At 38.0% G+C, this 26782-nt stretch overlaps 1 protein-coding gene across 2 annotated transcripts in view; it reads right to left on the bottom strand.

Moving 5' to 3' along the window:
- The window catches only part of SEPSECS (Sep (O-phosphoserine) tRNA:Sec (selenocysteine) tRNA synthase), a 35531-nt gene extending 21380 nt beyond the window's left edge, over window positions 1–14151 (bottom strand). For both annotated transcript variants that reach the window (XM_029234531.1, XM_029234532.1), the window contains exons 1-6: window positions 13974–14151; window positions 12999–13153; window positions 11033–11151; window positions 10551–10709; window positions 8016–8169; window positions 4090–4192 (exon numbers count right to left, since the gene is read on the bottom strand). In XM_029234531.1, the coding sequence (XP_029090364.1) occupies window positions 4090–4192; window positions 8016–8169; window positions 10551–10709; window positions 11033–11151; window positions 12999–13153; window positions 13974–14087 (804 nt within the window). In that variant the 5' untranslated portion in view covers window positions 14088–14151. The remainder of the gene's footprint in view (window positions 1–4089; window positions 4193–8015; window positions 8170–10550; window positions 10710–11032; window positions 11152–12998; window positions 13154–13973) is intronic.
- Window positions 14152–26782: the final 12631 nt, after the last annotated feature.

Here is a 26782-nt window from a genome sequence, read left to right as displayed (position 1 = left end):
ATTCCAAGCACATCCCGGCCTCAATGTCTTGGCATTTGATGTTACCTTCTGTCTGGAATCTCTCCAGAGAGCTGCCCAGCTCACGCCTTCACAACACTCGGGACTCTGCTCAAATGTTACTTCTCAAGAGAGGACTTCCTGGATCACACCATCTGATACTCCTCCCCCACAAATTCTAGAGCATTTATCAAGACCTGTCATCCTTATTGTTTACCGTCTGCTTCTGTTCCATGAAGATAAAGATTTTGTTGTATTTACTACTGCATCTCCAGTGCCTACCCTGCTGCCTGGCACATCCGTGGGAACCCTGCAAATATCTATTGAATGAACTGACAATCAGGTCTATGAATAACTAGTATAACACCTACTTCTCTCAAATTCTCAATATACAAAGTTGCTGCTTCCCACACTTGGGGAGCTTTACAATCCTTAATTCTATGTATTTTTGTGGCTCTACTACAGCCCTCTCTATTAATGTGTCCTCACATCCATATTCCATGAGTCTCCTAAATTAGTCAGTTTAGTATATGTCAGAAGTATAGGTTCTGCAAAGCTAATTTCCTGGGGACTACATATGCATATCAGAATGCTCTATATGCTCAGCATTGAGTCATTCTGGGACACTGCCCTAAAAAAAACAATTCTGAAACATTTTAGTTATACCTCTTTCTTCATTGTTTGCTTGATTAGTACAATACTATCTTCTCAAGAAAGCTTCCCAGTTTTAGTACTTTGTTTTTTAGACGAAGATAAAGGGATTTGGAATCACACTGAACTATATGGGCCATTTTGCAGCTTGGGACCTTAGGCAAGTCACTTAATACTTCCAAGTTTGTTTCCTCACTTGTAGAATGGAAACAATGAGAAGTACACCTTAAACTGTTAGGATTAAGTTAATAAACTTTACAAGTCTAGCAGGGGGCTTCCCTGGTGGTGCAGTGGTTGAGAGTCCGCCTGCCGATGCAGGGCATACGGGTTCGTGCCCCGGTCCGGGAAGATCCCACATGCCGCGGAGCGGCTAGTCACGTGAGCCATGGCTGCTGAGCCTGTGCATCTGGAGCCTGTGGTCCGCAACGGGAGAGGCCACAACAGTGAGAGGCCCGCGTACCGCAAAAAAAAAAAAAAAAATCTAGCAGGATGCCTGACACATGGTGCGTATGGGTACTCCGTAAACAGTATGTATAACTGATAAAAACTACTGAGATAAATTAAAGCTAATTTTAATTTTTTAGAATGTCATGAAACAACTAGCACTGAATAAGACCCAAGTATTTATTTGGCTGAAAGCAATAGGGACACCATCTCTTTTTGTGAGGGCCAATTTTTATGTACTGCTTTTTTTTTTTTTTTAAGAAATGTCCATTCTAGAAGGTAATACAGTATCTGCAACAATACAACAGCTACCTTATAAAAATTCATTTACCATCTTATAGTGTTATTTTCTGGTTAAAATTTTAGTAAAACCACCTCACGAATTAAGAGAGGTGATGACAAAGTAGGGTATTCGTGATGCACAACTCCATGGGCAGCTTTCATATTGTATCCTGGAGCTTGTTTTCATTTAAGAGTCTTAATCTCTTCAATTACACCACCAAATTTTCTAGTATTCAAAAATATGTCATGAGCACCAGAACAATGAACACTGCTGAGTTAAGTACATAACATATGGGTAAATGTTAAGGAGCCATTAAACTGATCAATGAAGACTTTATAAGCATGTGGAGAGTATAGAAATATAATCTAAGTTTATATTTAAGTTTAAAAATTAAATATGCTTTTGACTACATTTTAGAAAGTTAATACTAAATGTACACAATGGCTATAACCATGTAAAAAGCAATATGTATATGTATTAAAGAAAGAGAAAAAAGGGATACACAAATTATTAAGGGTAATTGTTAGGGTAACCGGGTTATGAGTGATCTTCTATCCCTTCCTCACTTTTCTAAACTTTTAGGAATGCTAGAATATCTGACTTTTAAAAGAATTAAGGCTGCTAAAAATTAAAGAGGAGGAGAAAGGAAAAAGGGGAGGAGGAATAAAAATGAATCACTGAAATAGTATGTTTTTTCAAGATTTCCAGCATAGCTAACTGTACAACCTTCCTCTGCTACCATTCAAATTAGATATAATCTAGTCTGAAACTGTGATAAGCCTTAAAAAGTTAAGGAATAATGCAAAAGGATACCAAGGAAACAGTAAATGGTCTTCCTCAAAGGTTTTAAGAAACCCTCGAATACCATGCATACAACCATTCCACCTCTGGACTTCTTTTGTTATGTAAACTAATCTATTTCCTTATTGATTAAGCTAATTTGGGTTGGGTTTTTGTTACTTGCAGTCAGTTACATACTAACTGGTACAAGGTTTGAGTAAAGAAATTAAGCAAATCAGCTAATACTACTGTATAAACCATATTTATATCAGAGATAATACTAGTACTCAAAATAACAAAAAAGAAAACAAAAAAATTTATGAGATAGGATCTATAGGGCTAAGGAGCATTCACCACTACATGGCAGAAGGCCACAGATAATCTGTGAATAACTCTTATCCACATAACACAAATCACATGTGTGTCAAAACTGAATATTTGACTAACATCATTATGCACGCAAATCAGAAAATTCATATCATACAAAGATAGTATCTATCCATATCCTGATACAGTGTAATTAATCACTGTAAGTAAATGTAATACATCATTTATTCATTCAATTGTTTGAGTAACCAATTATTATTATTATTTTTTTTTTTTGCGGTACGCAGGCCTCTCACTGCTGTGGCCTCTCCCATTGCGGAGCACAGGCTCCGGACGCGCAGGCTCAGCAGCCATGGCTCACGGGCCCAGCCGCTCCAGGGCACGTGAGATCCTCCCGGACCAGGGCACGAACCCACGTCCCCTGCATCTGCATCGGCAGGCGGACTCAACCCCCACGCCACCAGGGAAGCCCTGAGTAACCAATTATTATTGAGTGCCAGTTATGTACCAGGTACTGTCCTAAGTATTGAGGACATAACAGTGAACAAAACAAAGTCCTTTCCCTAACAGAACCTTAATTCTAATCACTACCAATAAGTAGACAGTAAACAAACATCATATCAAATGGTGACAAGTGCTATGGAGAAAAAGAGCAAGAGGCCATCAATTTCAAGAAGCACCATTACTTTACATACCACTAGGTAAGAATAAACATTGCCAATTAACATTATAAGACACCTCAATTTCAGAGATATAACATGGAAAAATGTGTACTTTAAAATCAATGAATATGGCAAAACAGAAAAAGAGGGATAGAAAATGCTGGCAAGGAAGAAGGTGCTATTTATGTAAGGTGTCTGAGAAAGTCTCATCAATCTAAAGAAAGTCAGGTAACAAGCCACACAACTCTCTTGAAAAGCAACCTAACAAGAGGTATGAGCAGGAGTGGGGTGCACACGGGTAGCACAAGAGAGGAAGAGAAAGGAGGCAAATGTGCCAGGAGGGTGGGTAAGAGGGAGAGCAGCAGGAAATGAAATCAGGGAAGCTGCAGATGCCTGAGGACACAGAGCCATGGCTGTGTGGGATGGGACTCTTACTCTGAGTGGGACTCTTACTCTGAGTGGGATGGGAAGCTCAGACATGTTTTAAAAATAAGAATCTAAAACAGATGACTGGGATCTAGGTGATGCTTATAAAAATAAAAAAAAATAAAATCACAGTTTTTAAAAACCTGCCAACTCCATAGTTATACACTAGAATGTTTACAAATGAAGTCATTTTCAGTAATCAATAGTTTTAAAAACACTATAATCCACTATATTAGAAAAATGAAAAAAGCATTGGCAATGGAACATTCTCAGAAAGTTAAAAAAATAAGCTACTAAAGTATTTCCATGTTGGTGCTGACCAAAACTATAGTCCAATGATGCTAGCAAAGAATAATGACTTTTACTGAGTGACTACTGGATGCAATTTTCTAATGCTCCATGAATTAGAAGATGCTAGATTAACCGTTTTTCTGTATTAGGTTGTAAGAAAAACAAAGTAATAATCCCAAATATGTTAAAATCCATTTTTCCCTGACGTATCTTTGGAAACTCTCTTACCTGCTGAATGAGGTGCATGCACTTTGAAGACTGCACTCCATAAGCATTGTTAACTATATGTGGAATGTCATAATTAGCACAAATCACAGCCAGTTCTTCTAATCTATAAACATATTCAATAGAAAGACATGTTCATACTCTGCCTTAATAAATTATGAGAAAACGTTTTTAATTTAATAGTTATCCTTAAAGTATACTAGGGGGAAAAAAAGACAAACTGAAATTTCTACAGCAGTATTTTAGCATATAGTTTGGCACCTTGGAAATGCATAGCAGGCATTTAAGTATAAACTTGAAAAAGCTTTTAAATTAATGTCACCAATAAATAAGAAAATGTGTAGTTAGAAAAATCTTACATAGATGGTAGCTTTTAAATCACCTGAAAATTTCCTATATAAAAAGCAAGAAGCAGATTATTTATAAAGACCTCTTACAAGGTTGATATGCTCATTTTTAAATGCTTTCGGTTGCTTATCATCCTAAGCTAATATCCACAAAATAATCAGCATATCTTGAAATGTTAAGAAATCTCACATTAAGCATCTCATAAAGTAAAAAATACATTTTCAAATAGACTTTAATGTATTAAAAAATACAGAACATTAAAATATTTCAGTACCAAAATAACATTTTCCAACAACTTGGATATTAAAGAATCTTTTAAATAGCTGCTGGTTTTAAATTCACTCGTACTCCTTCATTTGACACTCCCCATATTAAAACAATCTGAGAGTCTAGCTTTATGCAAAGTAAGGTAATAAATTTCAATTAGAGTGTAATAAATGATGTTCCCTTGCAAAACCAAATAATACTTGTGACTGAAGTCATCTCTAACAGAAATGTCTTCACACTATGAAGCTAAAACTAAATCCTATGGTTTGATAAAATTAATTTTTAAAAAGCGTTCTGTCTACAGTATAAAAAATTTGGAAGTAAAGCATTTTGAGAGAATAAAAATTATTTCTCAGATAAATGTACTACAAATATATATTATATGGTTTAATTATCAACTTACACAGAATACATTTTCCTTTTATAGTAGCTGTGCATTAATATGTTTTTAAACTACAAACAGAACTAACATTATTCAACTGTCAGAAGTTTTCAATTTACTTCCCTAAAAGTTTTATGAATTAAAAACTTATTTTATCACTCATTTTCATAAACCTCACAAATCAAGCAGAAAACTAATCAGGTTTTGTTTTTAACAAAATGGACCTTCTGGGATACACACAAGTCTTTTCTTCATAAAGCGCACTTTCACATGTTTGTGTTCTAATGAAAGTATTCCTTGATAACAAGCTTCCTTGAGAGTAAGGCACTATAATAACATAAAGTACTGTTTTTTTAAAATCACTTGAGTAGTTTTAAATATTCTGAATTGATCAAATTTGCTAATATTTTCAATGTGTATGAGAAAGGCAAAGAGAAGCAGAAAAAATATTTTCCATGTGAATCAGATTGTATTCTAACTTAGAAGCCAATTTAAGGTGTTTCTCAATTTGAAGAAATGATACTCTTCTTTTTTTTAACATTTTCTTTGATTTTGCCCCACAGTACTCTCTGTCCAGTTAACTAATAAAGACAATATATATGTTCAAATTAAGACTATAAAGGAATTAAACTTAAAGAAATCAAAATGTATTTTTAAATTTAATAAAATCAGAAATTCAAACATATTACTAATAACTGAGCATCACCATTTTCCTAAAGTTCACTCTAATCAGAAACATTCGTTATGTAACACCACCAAAAAATAGTATATGAGAATTCTGTTGACTGAAAAAAAACCTTTTTGGTTTTTTCCAAAGGAGAAAATGCATGTAAAATGTACTTAGCACTATACCAGGCATACTGTAAACATTCCAAAACAGTTATTCAAAATGATACAGATGGCCAATGGGCACATGAAGAGATGCTCAACATCGCTAAGTATTAGAGAGATGCAAATCAAAACTACAATGAGGTATCACCTCACACCAGTCAGAATGGCCTTCATTAAAAAGTCTACAATTAATAAATGCTGGAGAAGGTGTGGAGAAAAGGGAACCCTCCTACGCTGTTGGTGGGAATGTAAACTGGTACAGCTACTACAGAGAAGACTATGAAGGTTCCTTAAAAAAACTAAAAATAGAGTAGCCATAGGATCCAACAATCCCAATCCTGGACATATACACAGACAAAATTCTAATTCAAAAAGATACATGCACCCCTATATTCATAACAGCACTAGGTACAATAGCCAAGATATGGAAGCAACTTAAATGTGCATCTACAGATGAATGGATAAAGATGTGGTCAGTATATATAATGGAATACTACTCAGACATAAAAAAGAATGAAATAATGACATTTGCAGCAACATGGACAGACCTAGAGATTACCATACGAAGAGAAGTCAGAGAAAAACAAATACAATTTGATATCACTTATATGTGGAATGTAAAATATGATACAAATGAACTTACAAAACAGAAACAGACTCACAGACACAGAAAACAAATTTATGGTTACCAAAAGGGAAAGAGGCTAGGGGAGGGATAAATTAGGAGTCTGGGATTAGCAGATACAAGCTACTGTATATAAAATAAACAAACCACAAGGTCATACTGTATAGCACAGGGAACTATATTCAATACCCTATAATAAACCATAATGAAAAAGATACAAAAAAGAATATACATATATATGTATGTGTGTATATATGTTATATAGATATATACATATATATCTATATGTATAACTGAATCACTTTGCTGTACACCAGAAACTAACACAACACCGCAAATCAACTATACATCAATTAAAAATACGTCAATTAAAAAAAAAGTTAGTCAAAATGAAAGAAAAACAAAGATATCCTCAAGGATAAATAATTTAACTAATACAAATATTCATATGGTGTTTTTAGAAATGTAATTTATTTCAACCACATTAAAATTTTTCTAGATAGCAAAAACATCAATGAAGAAAGATGCTTATTTAATATTTAAATACAAATTTAAAATTTGATTGGTAAGTGATGAATAAACAACTAAAGCATATGCAACAGGATCTGAAAATAGAATCCAGACTCATGAATGAAGCAAGGTAAATTTTCAAGAGCAGGGTTTTAAAATTGTCTCGTAAAATCTGCCTATAGTAAAAGCTAACATGCATTAATTACTGCCAAATTATATGACTCCATGAATTAAAATCAAAGTATAACTTGATGCTACGAAAATAGTCCAAGCAATAGTTTCTTTGCAAATTATTAGCACTTCTGTTCAAAATGTTAAAATGAAACCAACGGTTGCTGTCAAAACTAGAAATATTTATTACTATACCTAAGCCTACTACATTTTCAGAATAAAAATTTGCAGCCATCCTTCAGAAAAGCAAACATTTGCCTTTTTAAAAAAAATTTTCTTAAATATCTGCATTTTTCTCAAAATGCAAAGACAATTACATACCTAACTGTATATCTGGGTTAGTCTTGCAATTAAAAAAAAATCAGAGGACAATAATTCTAAAATTTTCTCTTTAAAATCTGTTAATACTGATAGTTCCTCTATATGAAAACTAACTGTAAGATCAAAGTGGAGATGGCAATAAAAACAAGTATGTAAATCCAAAATTTAGCTTAGAGATTTCTATTAAACAATAAGGAAAAAGATGCAAGATGTCCAGAAACATAAAGAAGAGCAAGAAAACAGAGATGCTCTGCACCTACTCAGGTGATAAAAGGATCTCCACTTGGTACTAGTTGTTTTTCCTTCTTCTATATCTAATTTTTATTTTCCCAAGCCATTATGTTGTTTCTTCAACAGTCCATTCACGTAGTATTTACTGCCAAATGTTATTTAGGCATCTTTGAGAATTAGTATAAGTGCATTTTATGTAAAAGACTAATGAACACTGAAGGACAATATTCACAAATCATTTACCTATCAGGCACCCTTGGAGCAAAACAGGATGTAGTAGAATGAACACAAAGAACGTAATCAGGCCCAAGTTCGTGGACTTTAGCCTCCACTGCTTTCAGGTCTGTGCGTAGCTCGTCACCTTCTAAAACGTTCTCTATCACCACAGGCTCAAAACCTAACCAAATCAACCAGAAACCAAAATGTTAGTATAAACTGAAATAAGGGGAGATTGTGGACTCTAGGAAGCAGTGCTATTCTACACAAAAACTCTTAAACATTTATCCTAGTCAATGAACCCTTCTCTAATAATAAAGACCTGGCTTAATACCAGCATGAGTCAAAGGCAGGTCAAGGGCTTCCCTGGTGGCGCAGTGGTTGAGAGTCCGCCTGCCGATGCAGGGGACACAGGTTCGTGCCCCGGTCCGGGAAGATCCCACATGCCGTGGAGTGGCATCTAGACCACAATTAGGACCACAAATCTACTTAACATTTTGATATGACATGAAAGACTAATTCTGGGAAGTAAGGAAGCAAATGTTAAATAGAGGCCTACAAAAGTAATAAAGAGTCACTGATGACAAAAAGGGTCACTTAGCCCAGTTCAATTTCAGTCCATAGAAAAGTAAACCTACTCATTCTCTGGCAACATTTAAGTTTTATTTTAAATTTCTCTTTATTTCAGAGATGAACAAAAATAATAGCTCAAGTATCGAAAAAAATCACAATCATCAACGTAATGTTTTACCTCTAAAGAAAAATACAAGACATTTTAGTAGACCTATCTCACAGCTTACAAAAGCCTTCTATAATTTAAATATAAAAATTGTCTTGCACGCGAGTTATGTATTCACATCTTCAGTCTTCTCAAATACCAGATCTAGCAGCAGGCTAGATTTGTGGATTTAAGAGCTATGAGGGATTCAGAAACCATTTAGCTCAACTCACTCACTTCAAAGATAAGGGAGTCAAAGTTTAGGAAGATTAAGTGCCTTCCCCAAGGTCACACAGCAATTTAAAGCAAAGTTACAGGCAAGTAGTCTTCTGTTTTAGAATCCATGTCAAGTTGTCCGCATTCTATCTACAGAAATATAAAACTTCAGCCACTATAAAATCATCAATTCATATACGGTGGTCCACAGAACTCTAAGTTTCATATCTATACAGCTATTAAAACAAAGAAAATTTTACTTAAATAAGTAACTTCCTAAGGACAGTTAATTCTCTATTATTTCTCAAATTCTCTACACTCAACCCTATTTTTGTTTTCAAACAACTATGATGCAAGTTTTTGGGTTTTTTTAAGAATACAACCATCTTGCTTCCTAAGAACATAACACAGTCCAAGTCATAACATCATTTGGAAAAAGTTTACAGTTTTTCAATATGCCAATCTTTCTCTAAGTTTGGTTATCAGTTCTTTGGTTAATAGTTTGCAAATTAACAGACTTGACAGCTTTATGCCACTTAAAATAAACCTTTTAAAAGTCTACCCATTTCTGCTATATGTCCTTATTATGAATCCCTTTACACGAGTTTCTTTAGGATTATTTATGCAGTTTAATTACAGCCCAATACTGTTCATTTCATACAACAGACTGAGGCCATTCAAAAAATAACTTTAAATTCTCAAATTCAACTTGACCTAAGCAAGCCAAATACTAAAATACCAACTTAAAGTTTTTGTCTCATCTATACTCAATGATGCCTGTATCCTCGTACTTTGATTCATGGTAATTATTTACGTGTACTCCACTCATGTATACAGAACAAACATTCCTGAAGCACCTCTTATGCTCCAGGGATTATTGTTGGGCATTTCACATGTCATCCCACTTAATTCTGAAAACAGTCTTCTGAGGCAGGTAATCATATCCCCATTTTAAAGAATAGGGACATACGACATAACACTTCCATTTCTTAGAGTGTACTGAAAAGAATTCAAAGCAGGGACTCAAACAGGTATTTGTACCTCCATGTTCATAGCAGCATTATTCACCACAGCCAAAAGGTGGAAGCAACCCAACCCAAGTGTGCACCAGTGAATGAATGAATGAATAAACAAAATGTGGGATATATATACAATGGGAGTCCTAAAAAAGGAAAGAAATTCTGGCACATGCTATAACATGGATGAACCTTAAAGACATTATGCTAAGTCAAATAAACCAGTCACAAAAGGACAAATATTCTATAATTCCACCTATATGAAGGACAAATTTATAGAGACAGAAAGTAGAATAGTGATTGCTAGGGACTGAGGGTGGTGGGGAGGGGAGAGTTATTGTTTAATAGGTAGAGTTTCAGTTTCAGAGGATGAAAAAGTTCTGTAGCGAGATGGCAGTGATGGTCCACAAGAAGAAGAATGTAGTTAATGTCAAGGAACTATGCATTTAAAAATGTTTTGTTAAAAGGGTAAATTTTGTTATGTATATTTTACCACAATAAAAAGAAGGAATAGGAACAGGTTTAGTTTCTTTTTCATTTATCTAGCTCTATATAAAAAGTTCGAATTTTCTGTGACATTGAAAAACATATATGTTACTTCTCTTCTTTTACCTGCAGTGATCATGGATTTAAAGCAGGACTTCTGGTCTATTCGTGGCCATATAATGTACTTTGCTTTTGGTCTTTTGTGTCGTAATGTTAAGAAACACAGGGTTAGACTCATACCAGTTGCCATCGGAACTACAAAGCAGTTGGTCACTGTATGGACACCTGCAAATAAGAAGAAAAACAGAAGTTAGTTATTCCACTAAAAAAACAGCATCCTTCTTAAAGAAATGATATACTTCTATCAAATAAAAAGAGTTAACAGACTAGCGCTTATTCTTCTGTACTCACACTCAGGAAGCTCACTGCTAAATTCATCCTCCAGGCTTATGGCTCTGACTTTCTATCTTATTCTAAAAGTTTTATATATATATAGCTTTTCAAAAGCCATTTTATACTCTTTTTGGAGAAAAGCATTAATAAAAGAAATTAGGCAAAGGTTTGTGTGACTGGTCAGCCAAAAGTATTATGATTAACACAGTACATACCAGCCAATTTTATGATGTCCAGGACCAAAGAATTGGTAATTTTGTTCAAAAGGCTAGAACCTGCAGCTTTGGGTTGCACAGCAGAAATATCACCCGATCGTCCAATTCCATGAATGAACCTAAGCAAAAAATGGCCAACAACTGGACAAAAATATTCAGTGTTCTAAGTAATCCACTGTATAAGTATACAAATACAATAACCAAATAAACACTATACTTGACTATTAATAACGTGAAAATATCTAATTAAATCAAAACAAATTCATCAAGTATGCTGTGGTAGCTAGTCTTCATCATGGCCACCATCAATTCCTTTTCTCCCTATGCCCATAGGCCACTGCCACACCAAGAGATGGGGTCTAATTCCTCTCTATCTGAATCTGGGCTGGCCTTAGTGACTTGCTTGGTCTGGAAGAATCTAGCAGAAGTGATGGTCTGGAACTTCTGAGCTAGGTCATAAGAAGCCTTATAGCTTCTATCTGGCCTCTTGAAGGGTTTGCTCAAGGGGAGGTGGGGGGCAGGGGGTCCTCTCTTCAAAGCCAGCTGCTATGCTGGGGAAAGCCCAAGCCAAGCCACTTGGAGAGGCCATCTGAGCTCCCAGCCATCTGAGTGACTCAACTTGGATAAACTGCCCAGTTGAACCTTCAGATGACTAAACTCTCAGCCAACACCTGACTGTACTGCATGAGAGACCTGAAGCAATAATCACCTGCTGAGTCCAGGTAACCTGTCAGAGGTAACAAAATAAATGACTGTTTTAAGCCACTATGTTTTGAGGTGGTTTGTTATACAGCAATAGAAAACCAGGATATATGCAACATTAAATTCTCTTCTTTCTTCCCATTTCCCTAATCAGAGCAGTGAGCTAACTTCTAACAGGGATGAGCTGATGTTTCAAATACTGCCTTAAGTTTAGAAGAAGTACATGCTCCTTGAAAATTAGTGTGCAAATCCACTCATTTTAAATTTAATCATGTTATACACTATTTAAAGATACCTCTGAATACACTTCAAAATCAAAAGTCTGTTTGTCATTTATAGTTGCCTAGATCAGAAATTCTGCACACTGGAATTATCACAGAACACGTGTCACACTCTATTACCACTGCAATCTCATATACTAAGCATTTTTTAACATATATTATCAACCATGTTATCACCTTATTTTTAACCATTAGTTTTTCATCCAGGTCATACATTCATTATCATTAGTTTTGACTGCAATAGTTTCGGCTGAAATAAAATTCTACTATTCCTAGGAAAATTTCATCATGATTTAAAATCATGGAAGATGGGAGTTTTAAAGAGTTTACCTATATTTCACAGAAAGGTTGGAGAACAGAGAAATGATCATATTTGGAACCACTAACAACTAAATGGTTATCAGAATTGATGAAAAGCTTTCTGAATAATGCAAAAGAAAAAAGTGACTTAATAATCTAAAATTGTAATATACCTTTCCTACATCTACTGCAACAAGCAAGATATTTATAAAATGGGATTCAGTTTAGATGCAGATGAATGACGTTAAAGTTCTATAAATATACCATTCTCTAAAAAAACTTGCCATGTTAGAAAAGAAACATGGAAAACTATAAACAACCTTAGCATATTTTAAACTCTTAACAACCAAATAGGTTTATTAGGTTAAACACTCTTAACAGAATGTATAGACAGTACAAACATTCTTAACAGAACGTACAGCCAGTATCCTTAATCACCCAGAAGCTGACAGGGTATAACCACCTCATATTAGAACTTTTACCCTATTGTCCTGAAAAGCACCTACTCAGGTACATTGTTTCCATCTCCCTGTTGCATCTAGTTCACATGCCCATTTAAACAAGAAGTAGGTTACACACGGACATTTTATAATTTAATATGATTAATACTGCCACTATTGTTTTTAACAAAAAAAAAAAGAGAAAAGGGAAAAGGAAATGCTCTGTACTTAAAAAAATCATACCTGTAATGTCGCCGAGCAACTAATGCAGATGCCACTCTCCCTTCCCTTTCTCCCACACCACAATTTCCCAGGAAATTGTTGCTATCCATGATTGCAAGTTCATGTAAAAAGAGTTCAAGTGTACTTTCATCCCAACCATCCTCTGGACACTTGCCCTTAAGAAAAGAAAAGAGAAAACAAAAAAAGGCTTATGACTATATTTAAAAAACCATCATTCCCCAGAACCCTACTTCAATGAACTTTAAAACTTTTCCATGCACATTTTGCCATGCTCCTTGTTTTCTAAAATTCAGACATAAATTCAGCACTCTGAAGAAACTCTGAATAGGCAAAATGTTTGTGTTACACTATATTACAATTATCCACACGATGCTGCGAGAAGTGATAAATACAATGAGATTACTCAGGTTTAAAGTTGCAGTGAAAAGTAACTGAAAACGAATAAACCTTATCTTCAACTAGGATTTTTCACACCAGGGTGTTAGAACTAGGGTTGTCAAACTTTAGTGACATTAAAATTCAGGATGCTGGAAAGAACGAGACCTGTGAAGTTCCTCAGCATCACCTGCTTCGAGTTAGTATATCGTAGTTTATAAATATCATGTGTTCCCCAGGAGTAGTGAAAGATGGAAGACACGAACTTTGCCCTATCCGCAAACGAAAAAGTAAATCATGACGGCCTTCCCCTCGCTTCCCCAACCCGAAGTTAGGAAAAAAAAAAAAAAGGGCTCGACATTCCGAACTCCCTACATCCCCTAATAACACTCTCTGGGTTTTTGCCAGCATTGGCGAGGCTGAGAAGGAGCTGAACGGCGCAAGCCGGCATATGGCATGCCCAACTGCGAAAGACTCTGGGGACAGGGCTCAACCAGCAAACACGAGCAGGTGAGGCAGGTCCTGGAACTAACAGGGGCGCTGGGCGGAGCCGGAGCCTGGGGGGCGCGGCAGCTAGGGAGGGACCCGAAAGCTCGGTACCTTCTCCAGAAGCAGCCGTATGAGGTGCTCGTGCGAGCGGCGGGCCTCACAGCCCTGCCGCACGTAAGCCGGCGACACCAGCCGCTCGCCCGCCGCGAAGCTCTCGCGGTTCATGTCCGCAGTGGCGACTGCTGCCGGAGAACAACTAACACACGCCGGACACACTCCGAAACCACGAGGCGACTCGCCGCCTGGACGGTACGGGAAGGCCTTGGGACAAACATCTACGTCTCGCTCTCGCACATGCGCAAACCGCTCCAAATAGCGTGCCAGGAGCAGAAGGATTTGAGCATGCGCAGAGGTGTCAGGGCGTTTGGCGGGCTTCAGGCAGTACAGAAAACGAGTCCCGCCTCCCTGCATCTGATTGGTCCAGTTAAACACTAGTGTGCCTGAGACCGTCTTGAAGGAAGGACTTTTCTTCTGTGAGGAGGGGCTGAGGAGTCAGGGCAGAGTGCGTGGCGTCTCTGAAGAAAACATTTCCGAAGTTACTCTGTGTTCCACTCTTGTTGAATGATGAGCTCTGGGAGTCTGTGCTTCAGCCTTACTCAGGTCGTGTTTCTCAGATTCCTGAACCGTTGATCCTTACCCTCATACATCTCAACATTTACAGTTGCCTGGCAACCCCATTTTTTTTTTTTATTTTTTTTATTTTTGTCTGTGTTGGGTCTTCGTTGCTGCGCCCGGGCCCCCTCTAGTTGCAGCGAGCGGGGGCCACCCTTCGTTGCGGTGCGCGGGCCTCTCATTGCGGTGGCCTCTCCTGTGGCGGAGCACGGGCTCCAGGCGCGCGGGCTTCAGTAGTTGTGGCACGCGGGCTCAGTAGTTGTGGCTTGCGGGCTCTAGAGTGCAGGCTCCGTAGTCGTGACGCACGGGCCTAGTTGCTCCAAGGCATGTGGGATCCTCCCGGACCAGGGCTCGAACCCGTGTCCCCTGCACTGGCAGGCGGATTCCCAACCACTGTGCCACCAAGGAAGCCCCCCCTCTTTTTTTTTTGACCGCACCACCTGGCATGGGGGAATCTTAGTTCCTCAACCAGGGATTGAACCAGTGCCCCCTGCAGGGGAAGCGTGGAGTACTAACCACTGGACTGCCAGGCAATTCCCTGGCGACCCCATTTGAAATAGTGGTGCCCCACTCCTTTTCTCCTTTGCGTTACAGAATTTTTGGTCATAGCACTTATCATTCACCTCCTGATATAACAGACATTTGTTTATACACACACACACACACACACACCTATGAATGTAAACTTTCTGAAAGGCAGGGCCTTGGTGTTTGCTGCTATACTCCACAAACACCTAGAAAAGTGCCCAGAATATAGAAGGGGCTTTAAAAAATTTTTTTTAATACTGAATTAATGAATTAGTTTCACTATTCAACAACGCAACCCTAGGTGCCTGAGATACAGAAATGAAAAGGCAGATTCCCTGCCTTTGATTTCCTCCTAATCTTCCCTTTAGGTGAGCCTACAGTAATTCCTGAAATCACTCTTATCTAGTGGTATGCTAGGGCCCACTTGCACTGGTTCATACTTGCTTGCAAGAGCTGATTGTTAAAAAAAAGTTCAGTAATTTTGTGATTTTACAATTAAGCCAATTGTATTAAAAGCAAAAGTAGTAAATACTCAGTCATCAATTCCTAATTATTTTACTACATTTTACTATTATCTCTGCTCTTGAGATTATTTACGTCTGTTGTACCTGAATAGTGGAAATAAGATATATTGGCATCCTACTGCCCATCTCTTTCCAACTCCCTTTTTTAGTGGCATCATGTTGGTAGCTTGAAACTGTCTGTGGTAGGAGTATTTACACCGTGGAAATCAGAAAACTCTACAAATCCGGCTCTTACCTTCGCCCCATACACCACTCCCCTAGGACTCAGTTGTTTAACATGTACCAACTCACCACTATTCCTACTGCATGTTCCCAGGGCATCCTGACATTTATCGGCCATAGTGCTTGTCAAATTCCATTTCAATTGTTAATGTTTTGCCTTCCTCAACTAGACTATGAGCTCCTGGTTGACAAGGACTATATTTGACATCTGTGTTCAAAGCACAGCTCGGAACACTATGTAATAGACGTTCAACAGCTTCCCCTTGCCAATAGCCTCCAATCAGAGCACACCTGAACCCTTCCTCTTTTTCACCATAAAGCTTTTCCCTCTCCCCTGCCTGCCTCTGAGTCTGCCAAATGCAAGTGGTAGTAACTAACTCTCTTGCACTACCAAGTTCTAAATAAATAGTCTCTTTGTTATTTGGATGGTCTACATTACTTTCCACAGTTTTCCTGAAGACTCCACTGAGACACGGACTGCACTGTCCATCACCATGGATCCCAGCCTTCAGCCAGATGAGGTTCTCACAGAGACCGTAGTGCCTTGCGCCTTGTTGCTGTCAAGCCTGTGCCAACATGGTAAGTCAGTGCTGAATCTGAGCTCCACTATTTTTGTGTTGAGTTCCTCAGCTATTTATTCTAAGTGTGGTACCCAGGTTTTGTTATTGCTTCCGATTTTGTTTGACATCCTTGGTGGAATCAGACCATTCTTTTTCATGCTTTTTGGTTCTCTTTTGTACTTCTGTTTTGTATTGAGCTGTCTGAAAGTGTGGTCATAAGAAGAAGAATCATGGGGTAGAACACAGGCATAGGCCCTGTAAGCTTGTTATTTGAGTCAGCCTCACAGACTGATGAGTTTGCTGTTCTTACCAGACCGGCATACATTTGGACAAACTTCGTTGTGAGTCACCAGTAAAACTGGATGAGGTTCTCCTTTCCTCTTGATTTTTTGTCCTGAGAGCTTGCCTTTGATCAAGAGGGAGTTCACTCTAATTGTCCACCTGCCAAGGGGCACAGATTGTTGGATCTGTGTTCAGAGGGGTCTTGAAACATGAAGAGAACAAACATCACTTTTAACCAACCATTGCCAGCTCTCCTGAGGTCATCAAAGCTTAAAACCTCTCCTCCTCTGGGAAAAATGGCTGCTTCTTATGTGTATTTTTATTACAATCCTAATACTGGTGCCTAGTTCTCTAAATGGCGTAATGTCAGCAGTGGGTATTTGGGCCTTCAGCGGCCACTCTGGGGAACATTTGACTTGAATACATATTTTATTTGATAGGTACCTTAGAAAAGAAAGGGAATTAAGATTTCTCAGGCCCAATGGGCAGCTGTGTTTGATTAGTATGCAGAAGCCTCCAAAGGAAATTCTGGTTCGAAAAGTATTTCACTAAAAGATTCTGTAGCCAAAGCCAATGAGCAATTTAACAAACTATTTTTTTTAAGATTTTATCTTTTTAAAAAAATTATTTATGTATTTATTTTTGGCTGCATTGGGTCTTTGTTGCTGCGCGTGGGCTTTCTCTAGTTGCAGTGAGCGGGGGCTACTCTTCGATGCGGTGCACAGGCTTCTCATTGCGGTGGCTTCTCTTGTTGCAAAGCATGGGCCCTAGGCACGCGGGCTTCAGTAGTTGTGGTACATGGGCTCAGTAGTTGTGGCTCGCGGGCTTAGTTGCTCCGCGGCATGTGGGATCCTCCTGGACCAGGGCTTGAACCCATGTCCCCTGCATTGGCAGGCGATTCCTAACCACTGTGCCACCAGGGAAGTCCCAATTTAACAAACTTAAGCAACAATAAACTAGACTCCTTTCCTAGTAAATCCTCCTCATCCTGTTGCCTCCCTACATCCAGGTGTCCCTCTTCTTCCTTGTCCTTGTGATCTCATCAACTCTTCCCTTCTCTTCCTCTTGTCCACACCCCCTCCCTACTCCCAGAAACTCTCCTAAGAGTACAAAATGCCAGTTGCCTCTAAAGATCCATCCCTCCTATGAGCCAGATATATGGGCCACTGCATAATTTAAACTTTGGACCCAAGATGAATTAAGAACTATAATTAAGCATCTCTGCTGCCATATAAGACCAGCAACTATTCATAGGAGCATTTTAAATTAGTTTGGGTGCATATGATTCAGGGTTACCTAACCTATATCAACTTGTACACATGTTGGTCAGAACCTCAGAACCTCAGCTAGATCTTGGATGGCAAAGCTGATTGGATTGACCCAGAAAGGCATCTACAGAATCTCTCTTTCTACAATACACCTGTCCAAAAAAAAGGATCTAAAATATATATATATATATTTGAAAAGCAGGACAAAGTCTCCTAAAAGTACTTACTGTAGTATCCCCAAACATTTCCAATAAAAATTTATTGGACTATAATTGAACCATACAAACAGAAAAATGATGAAAATATAGGAGATTTCCATGATTTTCTAGTAGAAAATACCTTCTGACAACACTCAAGAGTTAATGAAGGTGCCAGTTGTAAAAGTAGTCCTTACGTCTCATTTTGTCAATGGGGTTAAACCTGAAACTAGAAGCCTAATTCAAAAGTAGAAATTAGAATGGGAAGTAGCTCCTTTGCCTGAACTAAAACACCTGTCAGAACATGTTGAACAGCTTTAGATAAGCTCCAAAATAAACTAGAATCATGCAGACTCAACAGCTAGGTGGCCCACTTCCCAAAGAACTATTTTTGACAAGGTAGATATTGTAAACAAAAAGGACACTGGAAAAAAAGAATGTCCCATCCTATAAAAGAAAAACCAAGATGAAGAAAATCCCTCAATTCTGATCTATGGGGGTGCTCTGAAAAAGGAAAACACTTTCAATATCCTGACTTACCCTTAAACACTCAACTTGAATAAATATAGATGGTCAACCTCATCAATTCCTGGTAGATAGGGATGCTACTCTTACTACATTAAACACCATCTTTGCTCAACCTCTTCCTCAGAGTAACCATACACACAAGTGACAGTTCTTTCAAATAACCCACAGATATTTCCTATCTCCAGCCCTTAGCTGTAACACTTGAGCCCTTGAATAAAAAACATTCCTTCCTGCTCTGTGATACCACCCTGCAAATTTAATAGGGAGAGGCTTACTTTGCAAATGGAATTGTAATATTAAATATACAACAGAACGACTGTTAAAGTTCCAGAGGACTCTTCTATTCATAATCAAGTTGTGTCTATTCTAGATATACCTTTGCCTTCTCTATTATATTTGATGCATACCCCAGATAAAGGTCTTGACATCATACATGACATTCTATGACCTTAAAAGTCTCCTGACATAGAAAACTAATTAGAGCAGTAAATAGATCCCACCAAATATCCCCAATATCCCTTGAAGCCAGAAACAAAGGAAGGTTTCAAAGCTGTAGTTGAATGCCTTATATCCAAAGGTCTTCTTATATCCTTCACTAGCCCTTGTAACACTCAGTTAAGAAACCAAATGGATAAGGATATCAATTTCTTCAAGACCTCAGGACAATCAACAAAACTTATATCCCTCACTTCCCAGTGATACCTAACGCAAATACTATCTTGGCATCAATTCTACCTGAAGCTACTTGCTTTACTGTAGTGGACCTTTGCTTTGTCTTTTTTGATGTGCCTCTAGATCACATCTAGGACAGTCAATACCTTTTAGCCGTCACCTGAAGAAGATAACAGTATTCCTAGACAGTCATGCCCCAGAGGTTCACTGAAGCCTCCTCCTATTTTCTCAGTTCCTCAAACAAGTCTTAACAGATCTAAATTTCCCGTGTTATTAAGTTCTGATACAATATGTAGATGATGCCTTACTTTATTCAAAGATTAAGAAAACTTGAAAAAGGATTCCATTTACTTGCTCCCAGTCTTAGAAGAAAAGGGACAAAGTTTCAACAGATAAACTGCAGTTTTTACAAAGCACAGTCCATTATTTAGGTCATGGGATATCTAAGGAGGGGAAAACGCTCTCTCTTGATAGACAAATGACTATTCAAACTTACCTTAGACCTCTCACAAAATAACAGTATGACAGGATTTCTAGATTTAACTGGATATTGCAGACACATTTTTATAAGATTGCAATGCCTCTTTATGAGTTGACTAAGTTCTCAGTAAGAGACCTTTTCTGGGAACCCAGATATGGAACAGGCCTTCTGTAATATGAAAAAAGTTCTTCAGTAGATTCGTTCACAGGCATTCCTAACTACAAAATTCCCTTTTGTCTATATGTGCATAAGTGATCTGGACAAGCCCTTGGGATTTTCATTCAACTTCATGGGAACCATCAAAAACCTATTGCCAGACCCTTGACCTGGTTGCAAAGATTTATTCCCCACGTCTTATAGTAATAGCTGCTGCTAAAAATAAAGAAATAAATAATTGTTGAGGTTTCTGCTGAGCTAGTTCTAGGCTCCTTGCTTGATGTCACGGTTCCTCATACAGGACAGACATTACTACTGGCTAAGAACATGCAACACTTTTCAGCCAGCTGATTAACCTCCTATGACATTGTTACTCTTGTAGTCTCGCATTGCTAAGTATTCACCACTCCAACACTGAATTTGCCACTTTGCCAGAGGAATGTGAACCTCACAATTGTCTTACCTTTGCTAGGGAATGTTGTGTACGCATTCAAATGTATTAGAGAATGTCACTGAGGACCACAAACTAATATTATTTGTTGATGGCTCATACCTCAAAACTGAAACTGGAGGTTATCAAGCAGGATATACTATCACTAATTTAAGCTCTCCTTTGGAATGCAGTCCTCTGCCCAAGGTAAAAATCAGCCCAGATGCCAGAACTTATTGCACTTAATAGAGCTAGTCAGTTAACCAAAGACCAGAGAGTAAGCATGTATAGAAAGATAGAATGTATGCTTTTGGAATAGTACATGATTTTGAAAACAATACTGGAAATCTCATTTAAAAAATGGATGAGTTAGGAAACTTTAGGTGCATTCCTACATCTTAGAGAGGTGGCTGTTATGAAAATGGAGGCTCATCCAGAAAGGGATAATATGGTAAAGAAAATGCTCTAGCAGATCGTTGTGCCAAATAAGCAGCCGTAACCAATGTTATGATCCTATCTAAACCTCAAAGCATCAATCTATGGAGGTATTCAAAGAGGCCATTAAAAATATCAGTGTTTAACCCCTGATTTTGAAAGGTAAAAATGGAAAAACTCTGGTTGTACCTTTCACTAAGATAGTCTCTGGAACTCCCAAGGTGGCTGCTTGGTGGCATCAGATGACTTCAAATGGAAATTAGCTAAATTTCTCCATGAAACTACTTATCATGATAGAGACAAATCGGTTGCTCTCTTAAATCAGGACTGATCAGGAAACTCTAAAAGGTTAGCTGAGGTTACTTTCAGGTCATGTGTCACCAATCAACAACGTAATCCTGAAAAAAACCCATGAAGGTGGGACATAGCCTGGAACCAAAGCCTCAACAGCCTTTTGAACACCTTCAATTTATTGTTATGTCTATTTTAAAATATTTTTTAGTGATTGTATGTCTACTTTCAGGATGAGCTGCAGCATTTCCTTGCCAAAAAGCTATAGGCTTCACAGCTACTAAAAATCTGCTTGATTTTTATTTCTAACCTGGGACATACCAATTTGTACATCGGGTGACCAAGCACACACTTTATGGTAATCATTATAAAAGAATTCTGTAATGCATTACGCCTTACTCAAAAACTACATTGTCCTTACCACCCACAATGTTCTGGTAATGTTGAAAGAACCGATAGCATCCTTAAGTTTAAATTAACAAAACTTTCAGAAATGTGTGCCATCACTTGGCCAAAGGTAATCCCACTCCCACTAGTCTTTATGGCCATATGGTCCATCCCCTTGGGGACACATCACACATCACATCAGTTATTACCCTATGAATTGGCAACTGGAAGGCCCAAGCATTTAGGGATTTCACCTCTAATAATAGTCTCTGTACTGCTGCACACAGACATGAGAAAATATTGCAGGGACTCATGTACTATACCCTGTCCTATCACCAAGATCATATTGCCATTATTCCCACAACATCTTCCTAAACAGCCTCTTTGTGATCTTCAGCCAGGAGATTTCAGCTATTGGAAGAGATATAAGAGACAAACTGTTCTTGAACCTCATTGGTAAGGACCTAATCAGGAACTGCTAGCAACAAGTACAACAGTGTTACTCCAGAGAGTCAATCATGGGATTCAAGTTTCACAACTAAAGAATCAATTCAGAATTCCATGCAATTAGAAGATTACTCCAATAAGGCAGCTCAAAGTGAAGATTCTCAGGGATCTTCTAGAAGAAGCCAGTCTTTGGAAGTTGACAGCTGACTCAAGACCTTCAGAAAAAGCAGATGACCTCAAATAGTAGATAGCTTCCTCCCAAGATATTGAACCAAGATCCCTGCCCTATTCCTGTTTTGGTTTTTATCTGCTTGCTTATTCTCTACCTGGGAGAATTACTGATTCATTGCTCAGGCAGGGTCCCCAGTGGTGAGAATCATACAAAGAGAAAAGACTATAAGAAACTTGTTGCTAACTAAAGCAGAATTTTTCAATGATACCATTTCTGCTCTAGATGGAATACAAATTAGTTGCAATTCATTGGCATGAGTAGTAATGGACAAATGCATTTTTCTAGGTTTCTTATTGGCCAGTCATGGTGGCATCTGTGCCATTGCTAAAATTCTTGCTGTACTTAGATCAATAAAAAATCCAAGATAGAAAAGGCTATACATTGTTTTAAGAAAAAAGCTAATTAGCTGTCTTAAGTTGATACTCATGGCCTGTAGGATTTGCTGTCTTGGCCTGAGTTGGATCTATTGGGTTCCTGGTTCTAAAACATCTTAAAAGAACTTTTACTTGTTTTTGTTTTTGTCATAATGGTCATGATGCTGGTCTTTGCATTCTATGTAGAGACTTAAATTCTTCTGTACACTCACTCTTTCATCAGATTATTATCATAATAATAAAACAACAAAAAGTTTAGGAAGATCTCACAATAAAATTGACCATGAAGGCAACTGAGCACTCCCTAGGAGGTGAAGATCTGGATCTCTAGCCTTCCCTACATTGGCCAACCTCTTTCAAGTGAGAAAATGACCCAAAAGGGCAGGGTCTGAGAGCTGACTATACAAAGGAACACTAGCCAGACCATATATGATGATAGAACTCTGACCCAAAACCTTGCAGCAACCAGCCCAGGAAGGCAAACCACAGTCTCTGCAGCAATCATCCTAGAATAGTCAGGACTTGGTCAAGCCCCAAAATCATCCCTTTAATTTGCCTCCACTTCCAAAGCAGGACCGATTCGAAAAAGCTATTCTTCACACCAGTCACATCAGATACCTCATTTCTAGTTAACCCATCTCTAGCTTCCTCATGCCAACAGCCTAGAATTGGAGCATACCTGACGCCTTCTCTTTTTTTTCCATTATAACGCTTTCCCACTGCCCTGCCTGCCTCAATTGCAATTGAGAAGGGCACTTCAGCTCCATGATATTTTTCTCCAAAACTAATAACCCCATTATACCCATTGGAAAATATCAGACAAACCCTAATTGAGGAACATTCTAGGAAATACCTGACCAGTACTCCTCGAAACTGTCCTCATCATGGAAAAAAATAAAATCTGAGAAATTATCATAGACCAAAGGAAACTAGGGAAGGCATGGTGACTGAATGCAGTGTGGTTTCCTGGATTGAATCCTGGAACAGAAAGAGGACACTGGTGAGAAAACCAGAAAAATCCAAATAACAGTCTGAAGTGTGGTCAACAGTATGTGTCAATATTGGTTTCTTTGTTTTGACAAATGTATTATGGTAATATTAGACATTAACATTAGGAGAAGCTAGGTGAAGGATATACGGGAAACTTTATCCATCTCCGTACCTCTAAAATTGTTCCAAAATTTAAAAATTTATTTTTTTAAAAAATGGACACATTTTCAGGCAAAAACAGAGCGTTTTCAACAAAACACCACTCAAGGAAATGCTAAAGAGTGTCCTCAAGGCAAAAAGAAAAAGTTCCAGATGAGATAGCAAAGATGCAAGAAGGGATAAGGAACAACGAAAATATATGGATGTAAATATATGGGTGAATCTAGGCTAATATTGTCTACATAAAAAACTACAGTAATGTGTTGAGGGATTTAACTATATATAGAATTAAAGTACATGGTTGGCATTTAAGTAGGGAGGAGATAAATAGAGTAAATACAGTTAAAGTGTTCTGAGGGTTTTGTAGTCATAGAGTGGCCCATGAAGTTACAAGAAAGCAGAATCTTGGGCCTCTCCCCAGACTTGCTAAATCATAATTTTCATTTTAACAAGCTCCCCTGTGATTCACATGCACATTAAAGTTTGGGAAATACTCTTCCAAAGGTGCTTGTATTGTCTCAAAAAGAGAGTAAAGCTACCAATTGATATTACATTTTTGCAAATCTAGAATTTATAATCTCTAGGGTAACCAATAAAGGAATAGTTTTAAAAAGTGTGTAATTTCCAATCTAACACGGGGGATAAGTGGGATAACAAAAAATAATCTGTTCAAAATAAGGCAGAAAAGAGTGAAAAAGAAACAGAACAGGTAGGACACATAGAAACCATATTAAATATAAGTGAAGCAAATTATCAGACAATTTTTTTAAACAATTATATGCTTTGTACTGAGAACACATCTAAAACAAAAGACTATACAAAGATCGAAAACTGAAAGTAAAAGAATGGGAAGAAATATAACATGCAAATACTAACAAAAAGAAAGCTGACATAGATTTTTAATATTAGATGAAGTAGACTTTAAGGTAAATGGCATTACTAAACATAAAAAGGAATACTTCATAATGATAAAAGACTCAATTCACCAGGAAAATATAATAATTCTAAATTTGTATGCACCAAATAATATAATTTCAAAATACATAGGTCAAAACTGATAAAAGGAAAAATAGATAAATCTATAGTCATTTTGAGATATTACAGAACACCTTTTAGGAACTAATAGGTCATATTAACACAAAAAATTAGTAAAGATTAAGAAACACTATGTTTAGTAAACTTGACCTAATGGACGTTCATAGAGCCCTGTACCCAACAACTGCAGAGCCACACATTCTTTTCAAGGTCACGTGGAACATTTACCAGAATTGACTACATCCTGGGTCATAAAACAAGTCACAACAGATTTCAAAGCAGTAAAATCATGCAGAGTACCTCATCTGACACAATGCAACTAAACTAAGAATCAATAATAAAAACAAGTTTATAATAGAAATTAGAAAGTATTTTGAACTGAATGATAATAAAACCACATATCGAGGCTTATGGGAAGAAGCTAAAACCATGCTTGGGAGAAACATATGACTTTAAAAGCAAAAGAGGGGATTTCCCTGGTGGTCCAGTGGTTAAGACTCTGTTCTCCCAATGCAGGGGGCCCAGGTTCGATCCCTGGTCAAGGAACTAGATTCCGCATGTGGCAATGAAGATCCCGTGTGCCGCAACTAAGACCCGGCACAGCCAAAATAAATAAATAAATATTTAAAGCAAAAGGGAGGGGGCATGGAAGGAAAAAAGCATATAGTAGAAAGGAAAAAAAAAAAGCTAAACCTTTCTTAGCTTTTATCTCAAGAATTAGTAAAACAATAGAAAATAAACGAAGAAAATAGAAGGAAAGAAATAATAACAGTAAGACTGGAAATTAAGGAAATAGAAAACAAAGAGAGGATTAGCAAAAGCAATAGTGGTTTCTATGAAAAAACTAAGGATGAGGTGGGAAGCAGGGTCCAGGTCCAAAGACCAGGGAAACTACAAGAATGAAGTGTGAGGGGTAGCAGGGGGAGGTAGATACGCAGCAAGTGGCCAGGGAGGGAGAGAAGGAGCCAGATTTTCAATGGGGATTTTGGGGTGAAGTGCTGTACATTCTAGAGGAAACCCCCATCCTCCATCTCCCTATGAAACACTTAGTAAAATAGTCTTTTCTTGTTAAATGGGATTGGATCTATTTTGGGGATGTCTTGAAGCAGTAAATCCTGCTCTTAGCGTGGGTGAAGAGTGAAATTAAGGCAGTTCAAAAGCACCTGGTTCCTAGCTCTAATAAGAGCTAACACTGAGCCCATGTGCCAGGTGCTGCTCTGAGGACTTCACCTGCAGTAGCTCATCCAATCTTCCCAGTGGCCCTATGAGGCAGGTATTATTATCCTCACCCCATTTTATAACTGAAAAAGCTAAGACTCAAAGAAGCCAGGTGAGATTGCACCAGTAGTCAAGGGAAATAGGATTCTGACTGTGCTGTCTGGCTCTGGAGACTGTGCTCTTAACCAACTGCCCCACCCCCATCCCCACCCAGTGTCAGAGCCAAGAGGCACTGCATGGTCCATGCTTTAGATAGGTAAATATGCAGCCTCAAAGATCTATCCAATGGGATGTGGATGGAGTAACAAAAATATTGCCAGAAGGGGAGAGAGGACAGGTTGCCAAAAGCATATGATTAAGTCTTAAAGCCATTAAACCTTATGGGCAGAAAAGACCCCACCATATTGGTATTAGGAGTCCTTGATGCTGAGCCCTGATAACATCTGAAGACCCAGAAGGCACCATGGACTCTTCCACTCCACCACCACTCACAGTTCATCTATCAACAGTCTTTTCATGCTTCACCGCAGCCCTTTCTCTCCATCTTCCTTCTGCCACCTATGCCAGGCATCTCATTAACCTTAGACAACTGCAAATACAATCCAGACTCCTTACCTTGACCTGTAAGGCCCCACAAAGTCTAGTCCCCACTAACATCAAGTGATATCTCTCCCCTCTAGCCCACTGACCTCCTTGCAGACCCTGGAACACACCAAATTTTTCCCTTACAACCTCAGGACCTACCCACATGCTGTGCCTGCTGCCTCAAATGATCTTCCCCTCTTCCATTTGTATGGCTAGCTCCTACTTTTCCTTCAGTGTAAATGTCACC

Source organism: Monodon monoceros, unplaced genomic scaffold (assembly GCF_005190385.1).
Source record: "Monodon monoceros isolate NGI ecotype Baffin Bay Population unplaced genomic scaffold, NGI_Narwhal_1 Super_Scaffold_20, whole genome shotgun sequence".
NCBI classification, from domain to species: Eukaryota; Metazoa; Chordata; class Mammalia; order Artiodactyla; family Monodontidae; genus Monodon; species Monodon monoceros.
This window is presented reverse-complemented; position numbering and strand designations above follow the sequence as displayed.